Source organism: Schistocerca gregaria, chromosome 1 (genome assembly GCF_023897955.1).
Source record: "Schistocerca gregaria isolate iqSchGreg1 chromosome 1, iqSchGreg1.2, whole genome shotgun sequence".
In the NCBI taxonomy this organism is placed as follows: Eukaryota; Metazoa; Arthropoda; class Insecta; order Orthoptera; family Acrididae; genus Schistocerca; species Schistocerca gregaria.
The window spans coordinates 218,986,302-219,007,169 of NC_064920.1; the positions used below are offsets into that span (position 1 = coordinate 218,986,302).

Below are 20,868 nucleotides of genomic sequence, written 5' to 3' on the forward strand. Positions count from 1 at the left end.
TCCATGTATGTAAGAAAAATGAAGTGAAAAGGGATGGAATAGCGGTTGTGAGGCGAAGGAGAAATCATCGCAACAAAATTATTCTGAAAGAGAGAAAAATTACTTAAAACTGACGAAGTTTTGCCCTGAGCCAACGTAGATTAATGTCACAAGGAAAAGGGGAAACTGAGTCGTTTTCGGCAACGTTAATGATTCATGTAGAAAGCATTCGATGTCAGTGAAGAATGAAAAGGTACTTCAAAATTTTAAGTTTTCGGATGTTAAATATGTTACCACTAGCAACAAGGCAGAGAGAAATAATTTACTACAACCATGAACAAGTAAAATGGTTGATACTTACTTTCGCATTTTCTCTTTTACAACTGGAAGGAGGGGAACAGTTTATCATAAAAAGTATTAATTATAGTGGTCTATGCACCATCAGAAGCTTTAGCATTAGAGCGCCTTCTATACGCGGCCGAGTTCAGTGCTGTCAAAGGGACGCACATATACGTAGCTTTTTATAGATGACAGTGCAGAGGAAACAAACTAGGAGGTGGTAGGAAGGTGGGAGAGGTTTATCATGTGCGTGTGTAACTCGATCCTGTGTTCATTTATTGTTGATTTTGGATAATGTATGTTCGAAGTAATTACTGCAGACTTTCGTGAAGAAACATGTTCAGCAAAAAAATTCACGCAGACGTCAAGAAGTCGACTCAGAAAGTCCAGGATTTGAAGAAAGATTCTGCTACACGTTTGAAGCATCTCAGAATTGTACTGGGTAAGTATAGGAGGGGCACATGTTTCGTCTGGATAGACCAGCACAGTGTTTTGCCTGGTGTACCTTCTCAGTTATACTGGAACTATCTGTTAAGATCGTCGTTTCAGCTCTCCAGTGACGCTGTATCATACATAGTGCAATAAGTTCTCAGATTCTTGACATCTCGTAAATTCAGTGCTGTCACACCATCCTACTTGAGAACGACACCACAGACGTTTCAACAGAAAAACTGTGAGATTCAGTTAACAATGACCCGAGCTGATATAGCATATATTGTTACTGGTGAAACTTGTTTTCGTCGTTCTGTTTACTGCTGGAATGTTGCATGTCACTTACATATAAACATCACTGTGATTGTTTTTGACATGTCATTTAATGCAGCTTTCCTGTTTTGTTCCATAAACATCCTCAGGCACAGTGATAGTTTTTTTGACATTTAATGCAGCTTTACTGTTTTTTCCAGTTATCAACCTTGAACCCATCAATCGTGATAAAACATGATTTATTGCTGCTGCCCCCCCCCCCCCCCCCTCCCCATTCATCCCGCGATTGAACAAATTCGAATGGGGAGGACAGGACATTCAGCGGTTCTCATCTCACTTGACTGTTCCCTAACAAAATTTCAGTAGTTTTGTTTATTTGGCGAGTTTATTGGGAAGCTACATCTTTTCTCACCATTTTTTATTTATTTGTTTGTCACTTCATACGTTATCAAGGTAGAATTAATGGAAAAGTGTAAGTCAATTTTGAGCTATCGAGAGACTTGTTTCTTGAATACAGATCTGAGGAACTGAGATGTGAAAAGATTTGCACTTCTGTTTGAACTTCTCATTGTTCACATAAAGCAGTACAAATAGGGAATTCGGTAGAAGTGAGTGCAAAATCGTACCCAATTATAGATCACATTTACACTAAGCTTAATTAGTGACAGCATTTCTGCATTCAGTCAGTGAGATATAGCTCTCTAGCTTTCATATCTGTGAAAGTTTGGCATTCATTTTTTATTCTTACTGTGTCCATAAAATGGATGTATGTAGTTACATTATGTTATTGGTTGTAATTGATGTAGGCTCTGACATACCACCATAATTGTAACTGTTCTAACATACTGGTTAAAACTATTAAGGAAGTTAATACTAGCATCTGAGTAAGGTTGCCCATGGTTTTGTTGCCAATTTAGAAACATTGAAGGATATAAACACCACTAAAACTTATCCATGCTAAACTTGTTTTAAACAATCTATTTATTATGTTTTTGGGCTATTTATTTTATCTATTTATTTGTATATGCATTCCCACAGGGATCATCTGAGAATTTATGACATAATACGATGGAAAAATAAATAGCTCGAATGTGCACAAGCATAAATATAAAATGATGAATTTACAAGATTGGACAGGTGCTCAACCTTGGCGCTGTTGAAGGGCTTATCATGGTGTTTGCTTCAAATGATTTAGGAAAACCACAAAAAATGTAGATCAGTGTGGTTCAACTGAGCCAAACTCCATCCTCCTGAATATGAAGTTGCCAGTGCATTAACAACTGCACTGCCTCATTTGGTTGGTCCCTAATGTACAGTGGTCTTTTATTCATACACAATTTACACAACATAACTTATAATGTAAAAAGAGTTTTGCTTTATTTCTACCGAGTGAGATGGCACAGTATTTAACACACTGGACTCGTATTTGGGAGGACGACAGTTCAAACCTGCTTTTCTGTTATTTCTCTAAGTCACTTCAGGCAAATGCTGGGCTGGTTCCTTTTACATCCTCGTGTAATCAGATGGGATCAATGGCTTCGTTGTTTGGTCCCTTCCCCCAAATCAACCCATCAACCAGTGCACCAGCATTATTTCTTCACAGTTCTCTACACTGTTGCTGCACTCACAGTGAGCACCTACTAGTGACTACAGAACACAAACGTGCTGCCATGCCACATGCATTCGCTTCAGTCTGTCTGGAAAAAAACCAGTTAGATATATAATAGTCCCCAGGGACACTCTTCCACCAACAATACTCATGTAAATGAGATTGAAGGTTAGAAGAGTGCCTCTTCCCCCTCCCAATAACTGACTTAACTGCCCCCCAAAACCCCTCTATTATATTTGTGCATGCCCTAGTTTCATAATTCTTTTATTCTAAACCATGGTTAACAACTAAATGACCATACCCTCTCTGACCCAACCCCCTATAAGATAAAAAAAGGCATTGAAAACTATTGTATTACCCTCCTGTACATACTCCTCAATTAATCCCACCATTTCCCTCTTTGTACGTCCCTCCAAAACCCTTAACACACACTCTGAATAACCACTCCCAGAAACAACAGCCCCCACCCTAAAACCATACCCATAAACCAACCGGAGACTTACGCCTCCCATACTACTTCTTCCCAAACTGTGACCCATCAACCTCTACCACGGCCCCAGGCCCACCCAACTTACTCCCTTACTTAATATATTCAGAACAAACTTCTCTACAATACAAAAACAGTCCTACTGCTCACACGAGTCTCATGTGCACAAAAACTATGAGAGGATCTATAACAAAAATAATACATCATCAAAACTATCTCTCTCATGCCCAGCCTAGACAAGTCGAACCAGGTACCATGCCTTATGGAGCGCCAAAGGTTGTCCCTTCGGCACCGCCACATGTAGCAGTCCCTGGTCTGAGGTGCCAGAACTGTAGCCAACCGCATGTTCTGTGGACACACACCACATTTCACAACCTCAGCCAGCAGCCCGAATAATTGCAAGAATTTAATGAGAGCGAGCATATCATCCCCCATTTGAGCCCACAAATGAGCACTATTGTATTTATCAGTCATATCCATACCTAACAAAAGCAGCCACAAATTAAATTAAATGACTTACCACATGACATACAGCAAACAACACTACAATAACTTAAACACAACGGAAACATAACTCTCAACTCGTTGAAACCAATTTCTGTAGAAAAATTTCTATTGAAGAGCGGTCGCAACTGACAACTGTACACTTCAAGCAGTGATACAAAATGAACCCAGTACACAACACAACATGCAAACCATAAACACACCACGAGAGGACACCACTGACAGCAACAAAACATCTACAAACACTACACACTTGTAAACTAAACTCCGTGCGTCACACACCACAACACCCTTATATCATGGGTCAAAGCCGACAGGTGGGATCAGATACCTCCATTGATCCCAACAGTCCTCGCTTTTTACAATATGCTTCTTCTGCTTTACATGTGATAGATGTGATTGATTTGTTTATGCTGTCTTCATTTCATAGAAGACTTGGTAGCCTATTGCAGTACAGTTTTTTAACCTTCTTGCTGATTCAGTTGCTTGATATACTTTTCCAAGTACAGGTCATTTAGGAAATGTTTCCTATATGTTCCTATTTCCTACTTTTGTCCATGTTGATTGATGTTTTGGTTTCACTGGTGCTCGTCTGATAACTACTGAGTACGAATAGCATGTTGACGCATTCCCAGGTTGTAACTATTACTTTTAGGCTAGTTTGTCACATTGTCCTCCTGAGATTTCTTATCTGTGGATCCAGTTAGTTGTCACAGGATATCTACATTCTCAATCCTGACCTGCTTCCTTTCTTTCATTTTTAGTTGGGTCATATTTCTTATGTTTCCTTGCTCTGACACTGTTGTGATGGTTAATAACACCAATGCTAATTTGATTGAATTTTCATATTTTGTAGTACTGACACTTTTGCCTCATGATGTTCGTCAGAGAATTATCATAGTTATTTTCCCGATACAACTAATTATTGTTTTATATTTTTTTATAGCTAAAAGTGGTTGCCTACATATAAAGCTATAAAAATGAGAGCTTGTGGAATATTATTTTTACTATAAAAAATTCTGTTTCCTGTGTCAGCAGTAGGAGTACTTCTGCCATATGTATAATATATTTGTCGCTAAAGAGCTTCCAACTTTATCAGTGTGGACAGACAAGTGTACTAGTTGTTGATGTGTATACTATAGGTTACTTAATATTGGCCATTTTAAATGTATTTAATGAAGTATAATGCATTATGAAACTTTAATGTAAGCAAGCAGTTACATGTTGTAGAACTTGAGAAAAGTTAGCAGAAATTTCTGTAACAAAAATATAAATTTCAGGTTTTTGACTTCTGTAGAAGTAGCCTAAAGAAGGTGTCTCTCAAGGTTCAAACCTTTTTTTTCTTTTTTTAAAAGTTTACTGTTGAATTGCCCTACAAGTTTTTGTTAATTAAGAGAACATCCTCACTATTTCATATCATGATTATTATCAATTTATTTGTTGAGGCCGACCAGAATCACATTAAGCGTTGTTTACGTAAGCAGTGAGGTCTGCTTCCTCTGTGCCCATAATTCCTTATTAATGTTGAGTGGACATGTTTGCATTTCTCTGTCAATCGAGCAGTGCGTCTAGTTTTCGGATGTTCATCTTGTTTTATTGTGGTTGTCGCTGTAGTTTTTAGAAGAGGTCTCTGTCCAAAGAAACTTTGTTTTATATTTCTAATGTTGGAGGTCTTATCTGGTTACTGTAAATCAGGCCAGTATTATTGGAAACTCTTTTTAGTGTAAGATCAGTGTCCAGTGGGAAACTCAGCCAGGCAAGTACTAAAGATGTTAAAAAAGTTCAAGATACTCACAAAAGTAAAGTGAAAAATAATGTTAGTATATTTCATCAAAATATTGGGGGATTGAAGAATAAAATTGATGAGCTTCTGCTTTGTTTAGAAGATACAGAAACTGAGAATGTAACAGATGAATTACGCATGCCTGAGCATCACATTGTCACTGATATGCCAAAGGTTAGCATCAATGGGTACAAATTAGCTGCACATGTAAGTAGAGATAATATGATGAGAGGAGGAGTTGCCATATATGTCAAAAGCTTCCACAGTGTAAAAAATTTAGAAACTAAAAAATTTTGTGTAGAGCAACACTTGGAAGCATGTGCCACTGAGTTAAAACTAAATGATGGCACTTTCATAATTTTAACAGTGTATAGGTCCCCCTCAGGGAATTTCCAGCTATTTCTAGAAAACTTGGATGCTTTGTTGTGCTATCTGTCAGACAGGGGGAAGCAAATTATCATTTGTGGGGATTTCAATGTTGATTCTCTGAAAGAGTGTAATAGGAAAAAAGACCTTGTAGTATTACTCAGTTCTTTCAATTTGAGCTCCGTCATTGATTTTCCTACTCGGATAACAAAGAACAGCAGGACATTGATAGATAACTTTTTTATAGACCAAGATAAATTTAAGGACATAAATGCTTATCCTGTTGAGAATGGTCTTTCAGATCATGGTGCACAGTTAGTTACAGTACATGACATAGCTCCATGCAGTATATAAAATCAGAATTTCAAAGCAGTGCGTCCAATTAACAATATAAATATTGCAAACTTCAGGGAAAGCCTAAAGCAGCTAGACTGGGATGAAGTGTATAAGGAGCCTGATGCAAACTTGAAATATAACTTATTTCACGATACATTTTTAAGGGTATTTGAAAACTGTTTTCCCAAGAAAATAGTTAAACACAATTCCAAGAAAGCATAGAAAAAACCTTGGCTAACTAAAGGAATAAGAATATCTTGCAACCGTAAAAGAGAACTGTATCTAACAGCAAGAGGAAGTACTGACCACGAAATTGTTCAATATTATAAAAACTATTGTGCGATACTAAGAAAAGTTATTAAAAAGTCCAGAAGCATGTGTATCATGTCTGAGATCAGTAACTCTGATAATAAAATTAAAGCAATTTGGAATATTATTGAAAGGGAAACAGGGCAGCCAAGAGCACAGGAAGACTTTAGTGCCATAAAACTGAATGACAAGTGTACTAACAATCAATCAGAAATTGAAAATATTTTCAATAATCATTTTTTTAATGTTGTGGACAAAATAGGATCTAGATCTTCACTAGAAGAGGCAAGGCTTCTAATAGAAGAGGCCATACCTGTGCAGTTTGAAACAACTGTATTTCCACCAACCACTCCCTTTGAAATCAGTAAAATAATAAACTCACTGAAAAGTAAAAGCTCTTATGGAATTGATGGCATTTCCAGCAAGATACTTAAAGCTTGTTCCCCACAGATAAGTAGGATTCTCAGCCACGTATTTAATAGCTCTTTGGAGCAGGATGTTTTCCCCAATAGATTGAAATATGCCATTTTAAAACCATTGCATAAAAAGGGGATACGTCGGATGTCAACAACTATCGCCAAATCTCTCTTCTGACAGCTCTATCAAAAATTTTTGAGAAAGTAATGTATTCAAGAGTAGCCTCCCATATTTGTAAAAATAAAGTATTAACAAAATGTCAGTTTGGTTTTCAGAAAGGCTTTTCAACAGAAAATGCTGATCAAATATTAAATGCTCTGAATAACCGGACATCACCCATTGGTATTTTTTGTGATCTCACAAAGGCCTTTGATTGTGTAAATCATGGAATTCTTTCAGATAAGCTAAATCATTATGGTTTGAGGGGAGGCAGTGCACAAATGGTTTAATTCATACTTAACTGGAAGAATGCAGAAAGTTGAAATAAGTGGTTCATGTAATGTTAAAACAACAGCTGATTCCTCAAACTGGGGGGGGAGGGGGGGGGGGGGACTATGAAGTACAGGGTCCCACAGGGTTCGGTCTTAGGTCCTTATTGTTCTTGATATACATTAATGACTCACCATTCCACATCGATAAAGATGCAGAGTTAGTTCTTTTTGCTGATGATACAAGTATAGAAATAACATCCAAAAACCAAGAACTAAGTGATGTAATTGTAAATGATGTTTTTCACAAAATTATTGAGTGGTTCTCAGCAAACGGACTCTCTTTAAATTTTGATGAAACACAGTATATACAGTTCCGTACAGTAAATGGCACAACTCCAGTAATAAATATAGACTTTGAACAGAAGTCTGTAGCTAAGGTAGAATTTTCAAAATTTTTAGGTGTGGCCATTGATGAGAGGTTAAACTGGAAGCAACACATTGATGGTGTGCTGAAACGTCTGATTCAGCTACGTATGCTATTAGGGTTATTGCAAATTTTGGTGACAAGAATCTTAGTAAATTAGCTTACTATGCTACTTTCATTCACTGCTTTCGTATGGCATCATATTCTGGGGTAATTCATCGTTGAGTAGAAAAGTATTCATTGCTCAAAAACGTGTAATCAGAATAATTGCTGGAGCCCACCCACGGTCATCCTGAAGACATCTCACAGTATATATATTCACTTATGAAATTTGTTGTTAATAATCCAACCCAGTTCAAAAGTAATAGCAGTGTGCATAGCTATAACACCAGGAGAAAGGATGATCTTCACTATGCAGGGTTAAATCTGACTTTAGCACAGAAAGGGGTATATTATGCTGCCACAGAAGTCTTTGGTCACCTGCCAAACAGCATCAAAAGCCTGACAGATAGTCAACCAACATTTAAAAATAAATTAAAAGAATTTCTAGATGACAACTCCTTCTACTCATTGGCTGAATTTTAGATATAAATTAAGGAGAAAAAAAAAAGAAAACTAGCTTAAACATTAGTGTCATGCAATATTTTGTGTAATGTAATATCTTGTACAGACATCTTTTATTAACCTGTCACGTTCCACATCATTACGAAGTGTCGTATTCATGATCTATGGAACAAGTATTAATCTAATCTATTGTTAGTCTTATTCGCTGTTTTAACTACCTAAACAAAGTTCCCTCGTGAATCATTCAGTTAACTGTCTTACTGTAGTGTATTTTTGTGTGAATGGACATACTGAATCACACCTTCACAATAACATTGTCAGATGATTGTTGAATGATTTGCCAGTAACAAAATGTGATATTCTAAAACACCAAATGGAATGTCATTTAAATTTCTATTATAATAAACAAATACATGCAATGACACCATCTCTTGAAAATAAGCATTTCATTTCACATTTTCTGTTGGTCTACCAAGCAGGAACCAGTGCTTTCTGTCTTGTAGTAACTAGTCAGTCAGAAGAGTGGGAAAAGCCTCACTGATTGATCGTTACAGTGCTGTTGTAGGTCACAGGTGTGTTTTGACTTGAGATGAGAAACAAATCTCTTAACATTGTCTACAGTTGTTTGCACATGTCTCCAAAGTAGACACTTTTTAAACAATTGACTGAAAGTTACACATTTGATTTGTATTAGAATGATCAATTTAAATTGTGGAAAAGTTAAGGAGCTGTGGATGTTAGGGTTGAGGGAGAGTAACTGTTACCGGTAACACATTGCAGCTCTAAACTGTATTTGATCTTGCTTTGGATTTTTTGTTTTGTGAATGGTCTTGACATTAGATCCATGTTTTTGACAAGCAAGCTTACAACCGTTATCCAGCTGCGTACATTTAAATTTTCCACATTTTTTTGTGCTGGAATGATTCTTGTAGAGAGGCTGTAGTCAATTTTCTGACCAGTGTTCATCTAAATGAAGTAAAGCTGATCTCCATTGACTTTGATGTTGATGTGATCATTTTATTATTTATTCATTTATGTATCCAAGGATCATCCCATATTGATTTAGGATTTATTGTAGTAATATAGGGTGCTTATAAATTGCCCCCCACTTCCTGAATGGACCCCCATGAAAAACAAGTCATCATAGGACAATGAAACTGAAACTTTGTGAAAGCATTAGTGAGGACATGCGGAAGAGAAACAATGAATTAAAAAAACATATTCCAGTTTTCCAATGAAATGTTTGTTAATTGCTTACCATGTTTACATTCCAGATTACAAATGTTGCTCAATGTCATAACCATCTCCACCTGCAACAACTTGGAACCTCTCTAAAGATAACATTTCACATTTGTTCTGAGCAACTTTTTGAACAGTAGTCCATGAACTTTTCAGCTGTTGCGGCACATCTTGGGCACTGCTCAAGGATCACACATTGTGTCCAGCAAAAGCCATGGCAATAGTAACTTATTCAACAATTTGTGGCACAATTGACCTTAGGCTTCTCCAGAGAAATATCCAAATTGCCGGTTAATTTGTGCTTCTGAATCCTTCAATCTTGGATCAGATACAGGATATCTCTGTATTTCTTTAATGTGTCGATTCTCAGAAAGATCCTAGTACTATTGCTGTTGGTTTGATAAAACAATTTTACGAATAAAGCTCTGCTCACAGATCCATGTTGACCGCAAATGTAATGCACACTGATGCTTGTGTTTAAATTCTTATGTTGCCATACCATTACAGGCACGTAACTGCAAGTCATGATACTAACACTACTAGCAATGCAAATCCTGGAGCACTCAGTCTGAACGTGATTCCTATAAAGTTGGGCAACCATATGGGAAATAGTTTCCTGTCTACATTAGCTCAAGTAGCAAAAGTTTATTTATAACCACCCTGTACAATGAAAGTATTTAGCTCAAAACACACACACACACACACACACACACACACACACACACACACACACACACACACACACACACACACACAGGGGGAGAGAGAGAGAAAGAGAGAATATATAAGCATGCTTTTACGAGTATAGGATACATGGTCAGCCTGGCCTTGATGAAAGAACCATCCGAGAATTTGCCTGGAATGATTCATGAAAACCTAAAACAGGATTCCCAGGCAGAGCAAACTCCATCCTCCTGAATGTAAAGTCTCTGTCTTAACAGTTGCATTGCCTCATCCTGTTGGTCCCTTTTGTACAATGTTCTGTGATGTACACACACTTTGCACTCCAGATAACTTCATAATAAGAATGTACTCTTGCCTTTCATTGTTGCACACACAAAGGACACCTGCTGTTGATTCCTAGACCATGAACTTACAGCTATGGCCCTTGCATTAACTCCAGTCTGTTATCTCTAACTGTGCTTACTTTTTAATGCCAGGGAATTAGATTGGCTTCAGCACAGTTACAGAGGTACTGCCATTTTTTTTTAGCTTAATAAGGCAGACAAGGCATTTTGCAGATGTTTGAAAAGTAGCTGTTTAATATTCTTCCCCAAACTGTTAAAACACTACGTGACTGAATAGGTATTGTACTTGGGTCCTACGGTGCATAGGAAGGACTTGGAGCAAATGATTACCACACACATACATGGATCTAAGGAAACAGGAAACATCATAGCCACTTCCAGTGTCTGTCCATGAAAGAACATTGGCTGTGCATTACTTTGCTTTACTACCAGGTTTGTTCTGTAGGCTTTCAGGTTGTAGGTTTCCTTTCTAACCTAGAGATGACCTGCAATACTGTTTGGAACGATAACACTGCCAGGTGGTTACAGGTGTGCAGCTTCCAGCGACGTGTTATGGTCATTAAATGTGGTTTCCTCCCTGAAAGTTATTCTATACTTCTCCACAAAGTGGAAAAGTCGCACATTTGAGTCTTGTTTAGTACAAGTTTTAAGATCTAAGAAGTTTCAATATTAACAGTATAAGGTCCAAAGTAAGGGAGCCTTTTCAGTTTTCCCTCTTTGAAGAGAAATTTTGCCTCATGAAACTAGAGTTTCTCCTAGCATATAAAATGTTCAAACAGCTTGCAGAAATGCAACTGAGTGACATCTTCAACAACTGCTGATATTTCAACGGGTGAACATTCCATATTTTCAGGATATGGATGCACTGAAAGAGCGGTGTACAAAACAATTTAAACTCTCAATAGGTAGGGCTACATCAACAGAAGACCATTTCTGCAGAAGCTGTATTGTAGTTCTTGGTAAGCACAGCCCCACCACCTACTGCAGTGTACAGTGCTCTCTTGTAATGCAGCCTTGAAGCTGACAGGATGTTCACATGTTGAAATATTGGAGGTTGTTGAAGACATCACTCAGTGGCATTCCTGTAAATTTGAAGTTTTGCTCTTTATCTCTCTTCTGACCATGCCATTTGTATCTGACAATTGGGTTAGGGGAAGGGTTAGAGGAATAGACAGAAAATATTGGCTTTGAAAACTTGATGGAGAAATCTGTGTGTTTTACTTTCTTGACTTGAAATTAAGGAGCAGTGTTTGAGTGTTAAAATAAGGTTACATTTCTAGTGTTTATTTTCTGATGATAAATTTAATGGTTGCTGTGCTGAAGGAATTCGAAATTTTGCTTTCTGAACATATTTATTTAAAAATGTTTGTAGCAATTACAGTGAAGAGACACTTATGATACATTCTTTGTGTGATTTCCAGCTGCTTATAGTTGCACATTTTGCTAGTCTGTTGGGCCACTGGAAAAAAAAGAGTGCAGTCCACTATTATACTAGCCGCATGTACACTTAAGATCAGACCAATTCAGTCACTTTACACTGTATTGGGAGCCCATACTTGTTGTTATCAGCAACTCCTTAAGATTCAACAACAATGAATTCTGTGTTGTAGGTAGCTGAAAGTTGTACTATCACTTGCCCAGGAACAGCTTCCCAGGTACCATCTGTGAGCATCAAGGCCCTTCAAGATTCATGCAATGAGTTGCCTTCCAGAAAATTTCGTGGCAAATATTAATATTTCACACGGAGATGTAGTAAATTACTAGCTTAACTGTTTAGGAGGCTCTGAATGGTTTTAGGTTTGATAAATTTTAGAAAATAAAGTGTGGATAAAATGACTGTATATTGTTATCAGTAAATATTTAGAGCAGGGTCATTTTAATAAGATGTATGACAATATTTGAAAACTTGACCACACCACTGACTTTTATTTTCTGTGACAGTATCTAGAGAAATAATCCTGTATCCCGCTCCTCTCATCTGACTTCCTTGCCAAAGAGTCTACACTCTTTAGTGAAGACCAGCCTGTTTTCCTGAAGATTCCATTTAATGTGTTAGAGAGAGAAGATATTATTTAATTGCTCCAGTTTTCAGAGTGCTCTCTAAACTTGATAAAAAACACATCAAGCATCCTTCTTCTTCTCCATCATTTTTTTTAAGAATGTATGTTGTTCAGATCTCCTGGGGATTTTTCCGAGATTCCACTTTTGTCCGCAAACCTTATGTAGTTCATTTTTTGTTACTTTTTTGTAAACATTTTCTTTATTCTCTTTCATCTTTGATTTCAGGTGAAAATGGCCAGTCTTTTTGAACATCTTTTGCTCTGGCATTGCTTCTCATAGCTAATTGCTTCTATTATTGTCAATTTCTTCTTAGAAAACTGACAAATTATCTCCTATCATTTACGTCAATACCCGTTTCTTCAGTTGGAGCATAAGTTGCTTTTCAATAAATCATAACTTTTTTTAAAAAAAGTTTGTATTGTTTTGGCATGGCTTCTTTTTTATCTCCATATTTAATTATCCAGATTAAATTGCTTGTCTTATTTACTTGCTTTCTCAGAGATCAGATGTAGTCAGTTTCTTCATTTTCCTCCTAATTGTATTGACTAAGATGTGCAACAGTGTCTTTAAAAAATATGATAGAAAAGTAATTGTTTTGAGGGCTATATTATGAAATGCTTTTCAAGCTTTTGATTGGCCAATGGGAGCAATTTTTCTGTAGCTGAAACTTCCGCATAATTTATAACAGTTTTACCAAACAAGACTGCATTAACTGCATCAAGGTTACAGTATTTACCTATATCAAGTGCATAAAAATAACAATACAAAAATTATAGAAATTATTGTTGGGAACAAGGGAAACTTCTCTTCACACGCCCTCAGATTTAGTGGTGAAATGGTGCAGTGGGTAGTCAGTCAAAAATTGAACACAGATCAACGGATCAAGCATGAAAACAGAAAGGTGTAATGGACTGTGAAAAAAGAAGAAAGCTAGAAACAGTGAATGGTCCAAGCTCAAGACTTGCAACAATGAGCAATGTAAAGTGGGAGATCCGTATTCAGATCTTGCACCCCCCCCCCCCCACCCCCCCTCCCTTTTTTTCCACAAAATTATGAACTACTCCATTTGTAGTCTTGGCAATTGGGAAATTGTCACACTTTACATTGGTTATAGAATACAAATCATGTGGTAAGAATATATTGTCGTCGTAAGTAAATGTGATGAATTGTGGTAGCAGACGAGATACCACATAGACCTGTCACAGAAACGAAAACAACAAATAAACGAGTGTAAACTATATTACAGCAAAGGAATTCAAGAGTCAAATCATCCAAAATGGAAGTTGAGGCATAAATGTGGTTCTTGTGTAGAAAAAAAGAAGGTATGTACATCTGGAGGGCACAAGGGAGATTTGAACATGGTTGTCCCACTTTGCAGTCCAACACCATAGCTACAAAACCACAACACCGTGACTATTCACGTTTGCTCAATGTTGCGCATCTTAAATGTGAACCTTTCACTGTTTATATCTTGCTTCTTTTTTCGCAGTTCTGTACACGTTCTTCTTTTCACACTTGATCTGTGTTTAGTTTTTGATGGGCTATCCACTGAACCATCTTACCATTAAATTTGAGGGGGGTGTGATGGGGAGTTTTCTTTGTCTCTTGTCAGTAGTTTCCAGTAGGGTTTAAGTATAAATTAGCTCCTCTCCATAATATAAATCGTGCAGGTACTATTTCCGATGATGAAGATGTCCCTATTACCTGTTGAAATCTCTTTTGTGTTTTTCTTTCATTGCAGATCTTGTTTTCAGTCGATGTAGAAGTTTTCCTTTGTAGTTAGCTCATCTGATGCATGGTGCATGTTCATCAACAGTATTTCCATTGTTGTTTACCTGTATTTGCTTCTATATATGTTTTATTTTGTCCTTTTTAAAACTCCAGCTTATTTCACAATGTTGATCTAAGTTCTCTGCCTATGTCTTTTTTCTGTTGTGTTTAAAATCTCATGAACGGTCCGAAGTATCTTTGATTCTAGCTTAATTTTTCCTGACATCCTATTTTATGTTTTGACAATGCCTTGTTCTCTTTCTGCACAAGGCTCACCATCTTCACAAATAATATCTATAGCTCCCATTTCTTCCTCAGTGTACTTCTTTACCTTTAGTCCTTTTAGGTGCCACCTCTTTTGGATCACATCTTCGATTGCAGTTGGCAAAACACAACCAAGTATCAGCACATATGAAATAACTGTGACTGTGCTTTGTTGATGTTTTGTATTATTAATTCACATTAATGTTAACAAATTGGTGTCTCTTCAACTTCCCATATGCACCTATTTTTTTATAGGCACTTCTAAGAATATCTATTGTTTATTGGCCACTGTGTGATTAAATTTTGGTGAATTAAGGAAAGATAATGTATTTTTTGTTAAGTTTTGTAAATTGTATTTTCTCTATGGCATAATGCTAATTTAATTTCAAATGTCATGAAGGAACCCTAGAAACTAGATCTAAAGCTTCACTGTGTTTTTGGTGCAATACGCACAAGTGCGCGCGTGCGCACTCTCACACACACACACACACACACACACACACACACACACACACACACAGCTGTGTTTAGAATTGCATATGAGGAAATACATTCTTGTTTTTTCTTTTTGCAGAACATGTCGATGTCGAGGAGGCAAAAACTTTCTTTGAGAGCAATTTCAGTCACATCTACTGCATCCTTTATGACAGTTTTGTAGCAGCTGAAGCAAATCTGAAGCAGAGAGGTTGGTACAAAATACAGAATCCTTTCTATAACTCATTATCTGGGTATACTGAAAATGTGTAGTGTATGTGTTAAAATAATAGTTCAGCATCAGGTGTGTGTGTGTGTGTGTGTGTGTGTGTGTGTGTGTGTGTGTGTGTGTGTGTGTGTTTGAAACTATAGCTAACTATTACTGCAACATTTTCTCAATCTGTATGCAAACATCTGTGAAGTGTGAAAGAATAAATGGGTGCTCTCAAGCACTTATGAGTATTCTGTGAATAAGGTTGGTTACAATTGGGTGTTGTGGGAGTACACATGTGTTACCATGTGTGTAAAAGGCAAATTAGTGCAAATAAACAAAACTGTTGGATTTTCAGACTGAAGGTAATGCTGTGAAATAGTTCAAGTCACACTTAACAGAAAGAAAGCAAAGGGTAGTATTAATATCATCTCAAGGAAATTATTTCTGTACAGAAAAATGATTTCACGGGAAGACACACAAGGTACCATTTTAAGCCCAATCATGTTTTAATTTCACACAGTTGACTTACTTAAATGTAACTTAAGATTCAGTTCATTTGCAGATGACTCGCACATTCTCATTCCAAGGGAAACCACAGAACAAATTCCTCAAAGAGGCAGTGATAAAGTTAATAGCTTAGAACATTGGTTGGATCTAAACCAGTTAAAACTAAAAATGGCAGAGACACAATTAACCCAGTTTAAAATTATATAGTAAAAACCAAGTAAGTAAAATTATCCACGATTAACCCAGTTTAAAACTATATAGTAAAAATCAAGTAATTAAAATTATCCGTATAAGCCAGGATCTTAAAGAAATCTATCAAATTCCTGTTGATATTTTTAGAAAATAAATTCATCGTAATTTTTAGACACACATTTATTGACAAACAAATTAAGCGTCTTGGATTCACACTCAGAATACTTCCTTGTGGAAGTGATATGGACACAAGAAAAGTTGTTTATCACAGCTGCTTTGAGTCTGTTGTAAGGTACAGAATTATTTTTAATGGTAATATAAATTGTGCAAACAGAATATTATTATCAACAGGAAAAAATTATTAGAAATATAAATAATTAAAAAATATTTGTAATTAGGGGAAGGAGCCATGCAACTCCCTGTTTGGGACATGGGTGGCCAACCAGGGGTCCACAGGCTGGATCGGGCCTGTGACTGGTTTCAGCCCGGTCCACAGAAGAAATTTGTGAGGGAATTTTGCAGCAGCCATTTTTAAGGCAGCTATTGCAAAATGTTGTACATAAAGAAACAATCGTCACAGTGTGTAAAATAAATGTAGACATCTAAAGGTGGGATGAACATAATATGGGAGTACTCTCAAAAACGTGTTTTGAAGCATAATATGTCGGCTTGGCATGTCTGGAAAGATATGCCATTCATATTCATATCTGTGAGGTTGCCCATGCCTGGTTTAGGGGGTCTATATGTTTTAGCTATTCTGTGTATTTACTGTTACAAACAGTTATCTTTGTTTATAGGTATTTAGAATTATTATTAGGAAACAATTGTCAACATGTATAGAATACCATAAAAAAGAAAATTTCAAGTTTAATTTTTACAGATTAAAACTCTATTCTCGGACTCTACAGTACATGGCTAATGAAAAATTATAATCAATTAAAAAAGAACATTTTCAACAGTGTGGAACTAGAATTTGCTTTAAAGACAATACATGCCTTCCTTGTGCAATCAAAAAGTGAAATGTCCATTCAGAGCTGGCACTGAATGCAGACAGGCACATTTTAAAAGTATGTTTAGAAGTAGACTGAGTTAACAGGCTGAGTCTTTAAGGTACAGATAACAACCCTCTCCCCCTGCCCTCCCCTCCCCCACGCACATTCATACATGTATAATTCACACAGATGTAGCCACTGTCGCTTATGGGAGCAGTCAGACCTTAACATCCAGAGATGACATTGGCCATGGTGTGTGTGTGTGTGTGTGTGTGTGTGTGTCTGTGTGAGAGAGAGAGAGAGAGAGAGAGAGAGAGCAGAGTTGCTCAGTCTATGTGTATTTGTCCAATTGCAGATTCTTAAAATTATAGTTGAATTATCTCTGCAGATTAATATGATAACCTTGTTCTGGTGGCTATACTTTAATATTAATCAGGTTTTTTTATTCTATGTTTATGCCTCAATGGTATTACTTACATTGCTGAGCCACCTGCATTCAATGATTTATATCTGTACAGAAATGAGATAATAAAGTTCTGATCCTGCATAACTTATATTATAAAATATTGTCATAGAAGTTGAGGAATAGGGAAGTCGTCCAGCTTCTTGAACCAAGATGCACAACTTAGATGCAAACCAAACATACACGTGGGTATAGGTTGCTGCAGTCAGGTCCAGTGGGCCAAATGTCCCTGAGATATTGGCTCCAGCTCTGTCTTTCTGTTGTTCTTCACTTCCATCCATTCAGCAGTCCTCCTAACTGTAAATTTTTTGTAGCAGTCTATTCACTTGGGTCAGGGATGTACCATAGGCAGAGATGTCGAAAATTTACTGTCACAGCTCGACCTCTGCCTCTTAAATATTGGGGCTGCCACACATTTCAGTGTGGCACATGGCAGATATTCGGCCATTGATCTCACAGTTTGCAGTCGTTGCCTTTTCCCATCTATCCACTGGAGAGCACTTGACAACCTGTGTGGTAGTGACCACATCTCCATCTTCCTGTCACTGCCCTGGCGTCAGGCCTATGGATGCCCCCACAGATGGGCTTTAAACAAGGCGGGCTAGGAAACTTTCACCTCTGCTGTCACTGTTGAATCTCCCCCACATGGTAACATTGACATGGTGGTTGAGCAGGTAACTATAATGATTGCTTTTGCACCAGAAAATGCAATCCCTCATTCTTTAGGGTGCCCCCAGTGAAAGACAGTCCCTTGGTGGTCACCAGAAGTTGAGGCAATTAAGGAGTGTCTGCAAGCTCTGCAGCAGCATAAGCGGCACCCTTCCCTGGAGCACCTCATAGCCTCTAAACAGCTCCGGGCCCGCATTTGCCAGCTTATCAGAAGGCGGAAACAGGAGTGTTGGGAGAGGTACGTCTCGATCATTGGGTGCCATACGTCACCTTCCTAAGTCTAGGCAAAGATCAAACGAGTTTTTGGGTACCAGACCCCAACAGGTGTTCCTGGTGTTAACATAAATGGCATGCTAGCTACCGACGCAAACGGAATTGCCGAGCACTTTGATGAGCACTATGTTCGCACCTCTCTGTCAGAGAATTACCTCCCAGCCTTTCGCACTCTCAGATGGTGGATGTGAGAGAAAGTCTTCTCGTTCACTACACACCACAGTGAATCCTATAACACCCTATTTACAGAGTGGGAGCTCCTCAGTGCCCTTGCTCATTGCCCTGACCCAGCTCCTGGACCCGATTGGATCCACAGTCAGATGATTAAACATCTCTCGTCTGACTACAAGCGACATCTCCTCATGATCTTAAACCAGATCTGGTGCAATGGCGTCTTTACATTGCACTGGTGGGAGAGCACCATCATACCAGTTCCCAAGCCCGGCAAAAACGTGTTTGATGTGGATAGCTATCAGCCCATTAGCCTCACCAACGTTCCTTGTAAGCTGCTGGAATGTATGGTGTGTCGGTGGTTGGGTTGGCTGCTGGACTTTTGTAGCCTACTGGCTCCGTGCCAGGGCAGCTTCCGCCTGTGTCGCTCTACCACGGGTAATCTTGTGTCCCTTGAGTCGTTCCATCTGAACAGTATTTTCCAGACACCAACAGTTTTTTCCTGTCCTTTTTGATTTACGAAAAGTGTATGACACCACCTGGGGACAGTATATCCTTGCCACGTTATACGAGTGGGGTATCTCAGGCACGCTCCTGATTTTTATCTAGAATTTCCTCTCGCTGCATACTTTCCGTGTCCAAGTTGGTGCCTCCCATAGTTCCCCCCATATCCAAGAGAATGGGGTCCTGCAAGGCTCTGTATTGAGTGTGTCTCTATTTTTAGTGGCCATTAACGGTCTAGCACCAGCTATAGGGCTGTCCATCTCACCCTCTCTGTATGCAGATGACTTCTGCATTTTGTACTGCTCCACCAGTACTGGTGTTGCTGACCCAGGCCTATGGGGAACCATACACAAGGCGCAGTTGTGGGCTCTAGCCCACAGCTTTCAGTTTTGTGCTGCAAAGTTGTGTGTTATACACTTCTGTCAGCATTGTACCATTCACCCGGAACCAGAACGTTACCTTACTGATGATACCCTCACTATAGTGGAGACATATTGATTTTTAGGATTGGTTTTCGACGGCCAATTGACTTGGCTTCCTCACCTTCGTCAGCATAAGCGGAAATGCTGGCAGCACGTCAATGCCCTCCGATGTGAGGAAAACCAACTGGGGTGCAGATCTCTCTACAGTGCTGCAGCTATACAGAGCCCTTGTTCAATCCCGCCTTGACTATGGGAGTCTGGTTTATGGTTCGGCGCTGCCCTCAGCATTGCTTTTACTCGTCCCAGTGCACCACTGTGGCATTTGCCTAGCGACAGGAGCTTTTAGGACAAGTCCGGTGACCAGTGTCCTTTCAGAGGCTTCTCCATTGCAGGTCAGGTGTGCACAACTGCTTGCCAGTTAAGTTGCACACGTTCGTAATTCTCCTGCGCTTCCGAATTACTGTTTCCTTTTCCCACCCACAGCGGTTCATCTCTTGCATTGGCGGCCCAGGTCAGGGCTTCGAATTGCAGTTATCATCCAATCCCTTCTATCTGAATTGGAGTCCTTGCCTTTACCACCTATACTCGAGGTGCAATCGTGTACACCTCCGTGGTGTACACCTAGGCTGCAGCTTTGCCTGGACCTTTCACATGGCCCAAAAGACTGTTCACCCTGCGGCTCTCCGCTGTCACTTCATCTCAATTCTTGACATATACCAAGGCCACGAAGTGATTTACACCGATGGCTCGATGGCTGATAGTCATGCCAGCTTTACGTATGTCCATGGAGGATATATTGAACAGCATTCCTTGCCTGATGGCCATCCAGTTATGCCCTGGGGAGTTGTTTCTTCTGTGTACTGACTCCTTGAGCAGCCCGCAAGCTATCAACCAATGCTACCCTCATCATCCTTTGGTAGCGACCATCCAGGAGTTCATTTATGCCCTGGAATGGTCTGGTCATTCAGTGGTGTTTGTGTGGACCCCAGGACATGTCAGAATCCCAGGCAATGAACTTGCTGACAGGCTGGCCAAACAGGCTACTCAGAAATCACTTATGGAGAGCGGCATTCCAATAACTGACCTGCGTTCATTTTTACGTCACCATGTTTTTCGGCTTTGGGAGATGGAATGCCATAGTCTCAGTACACACAGAAAATGGCGTGCCATTAAGGAGACTATGAATGTGTGACAGTCCTCCATAAGGGCCTCTCCCAGGGACCCTGTGGTTCTCTGCCTGCTCCATATTGGCCATGCTTGGGTGACCCACGGCTACCTCCTGCGCCGTGAAGACCTGCCACAGTGTTGTTGCGGTGTCCAGTTGACAGTGGCCCATATTCTGGTTCACTGTCCCACTGTGACTGCCCTGTGA

The 20,868-nt window shown here is 38.8% G+C and overlaps 1 protein-coding gene across 4 annotated transcripts in view; it reads left to right on the forward strand.

Moving 5' to 3' along the window:
* The first annotated feature begins 465 nt into the window (after positions 1–465).
* Positions 466–20,868, forward strand: part of LOC126337707 (probable Rho GTPase-activating protein CG5521) — a 275,478-nt gene continuing 255,075 nt past the window's right edge. For 2 of the 4 annotated variants that reach the window (XM_050001495.1, XM_050001494.1), the window contains exons 1-2: positions 484–760; positions 15,190–15,300. In XM_050001495.1, coding sequence (XP_049857452.1) covers positions 655–760; positions 15,190–15,300 — 217 coding nt within the window. In that variant the 5' untranslated portion in view covers positions 484–654. Of the gene's footprint in view, positions 761–15,189; positions 15,301–20,868 lie in introns of all 4 variants that reach the window. The other 2 variants (XM_050001492.1, XM_050001493.1) reach the window with 2 other exon arrangements.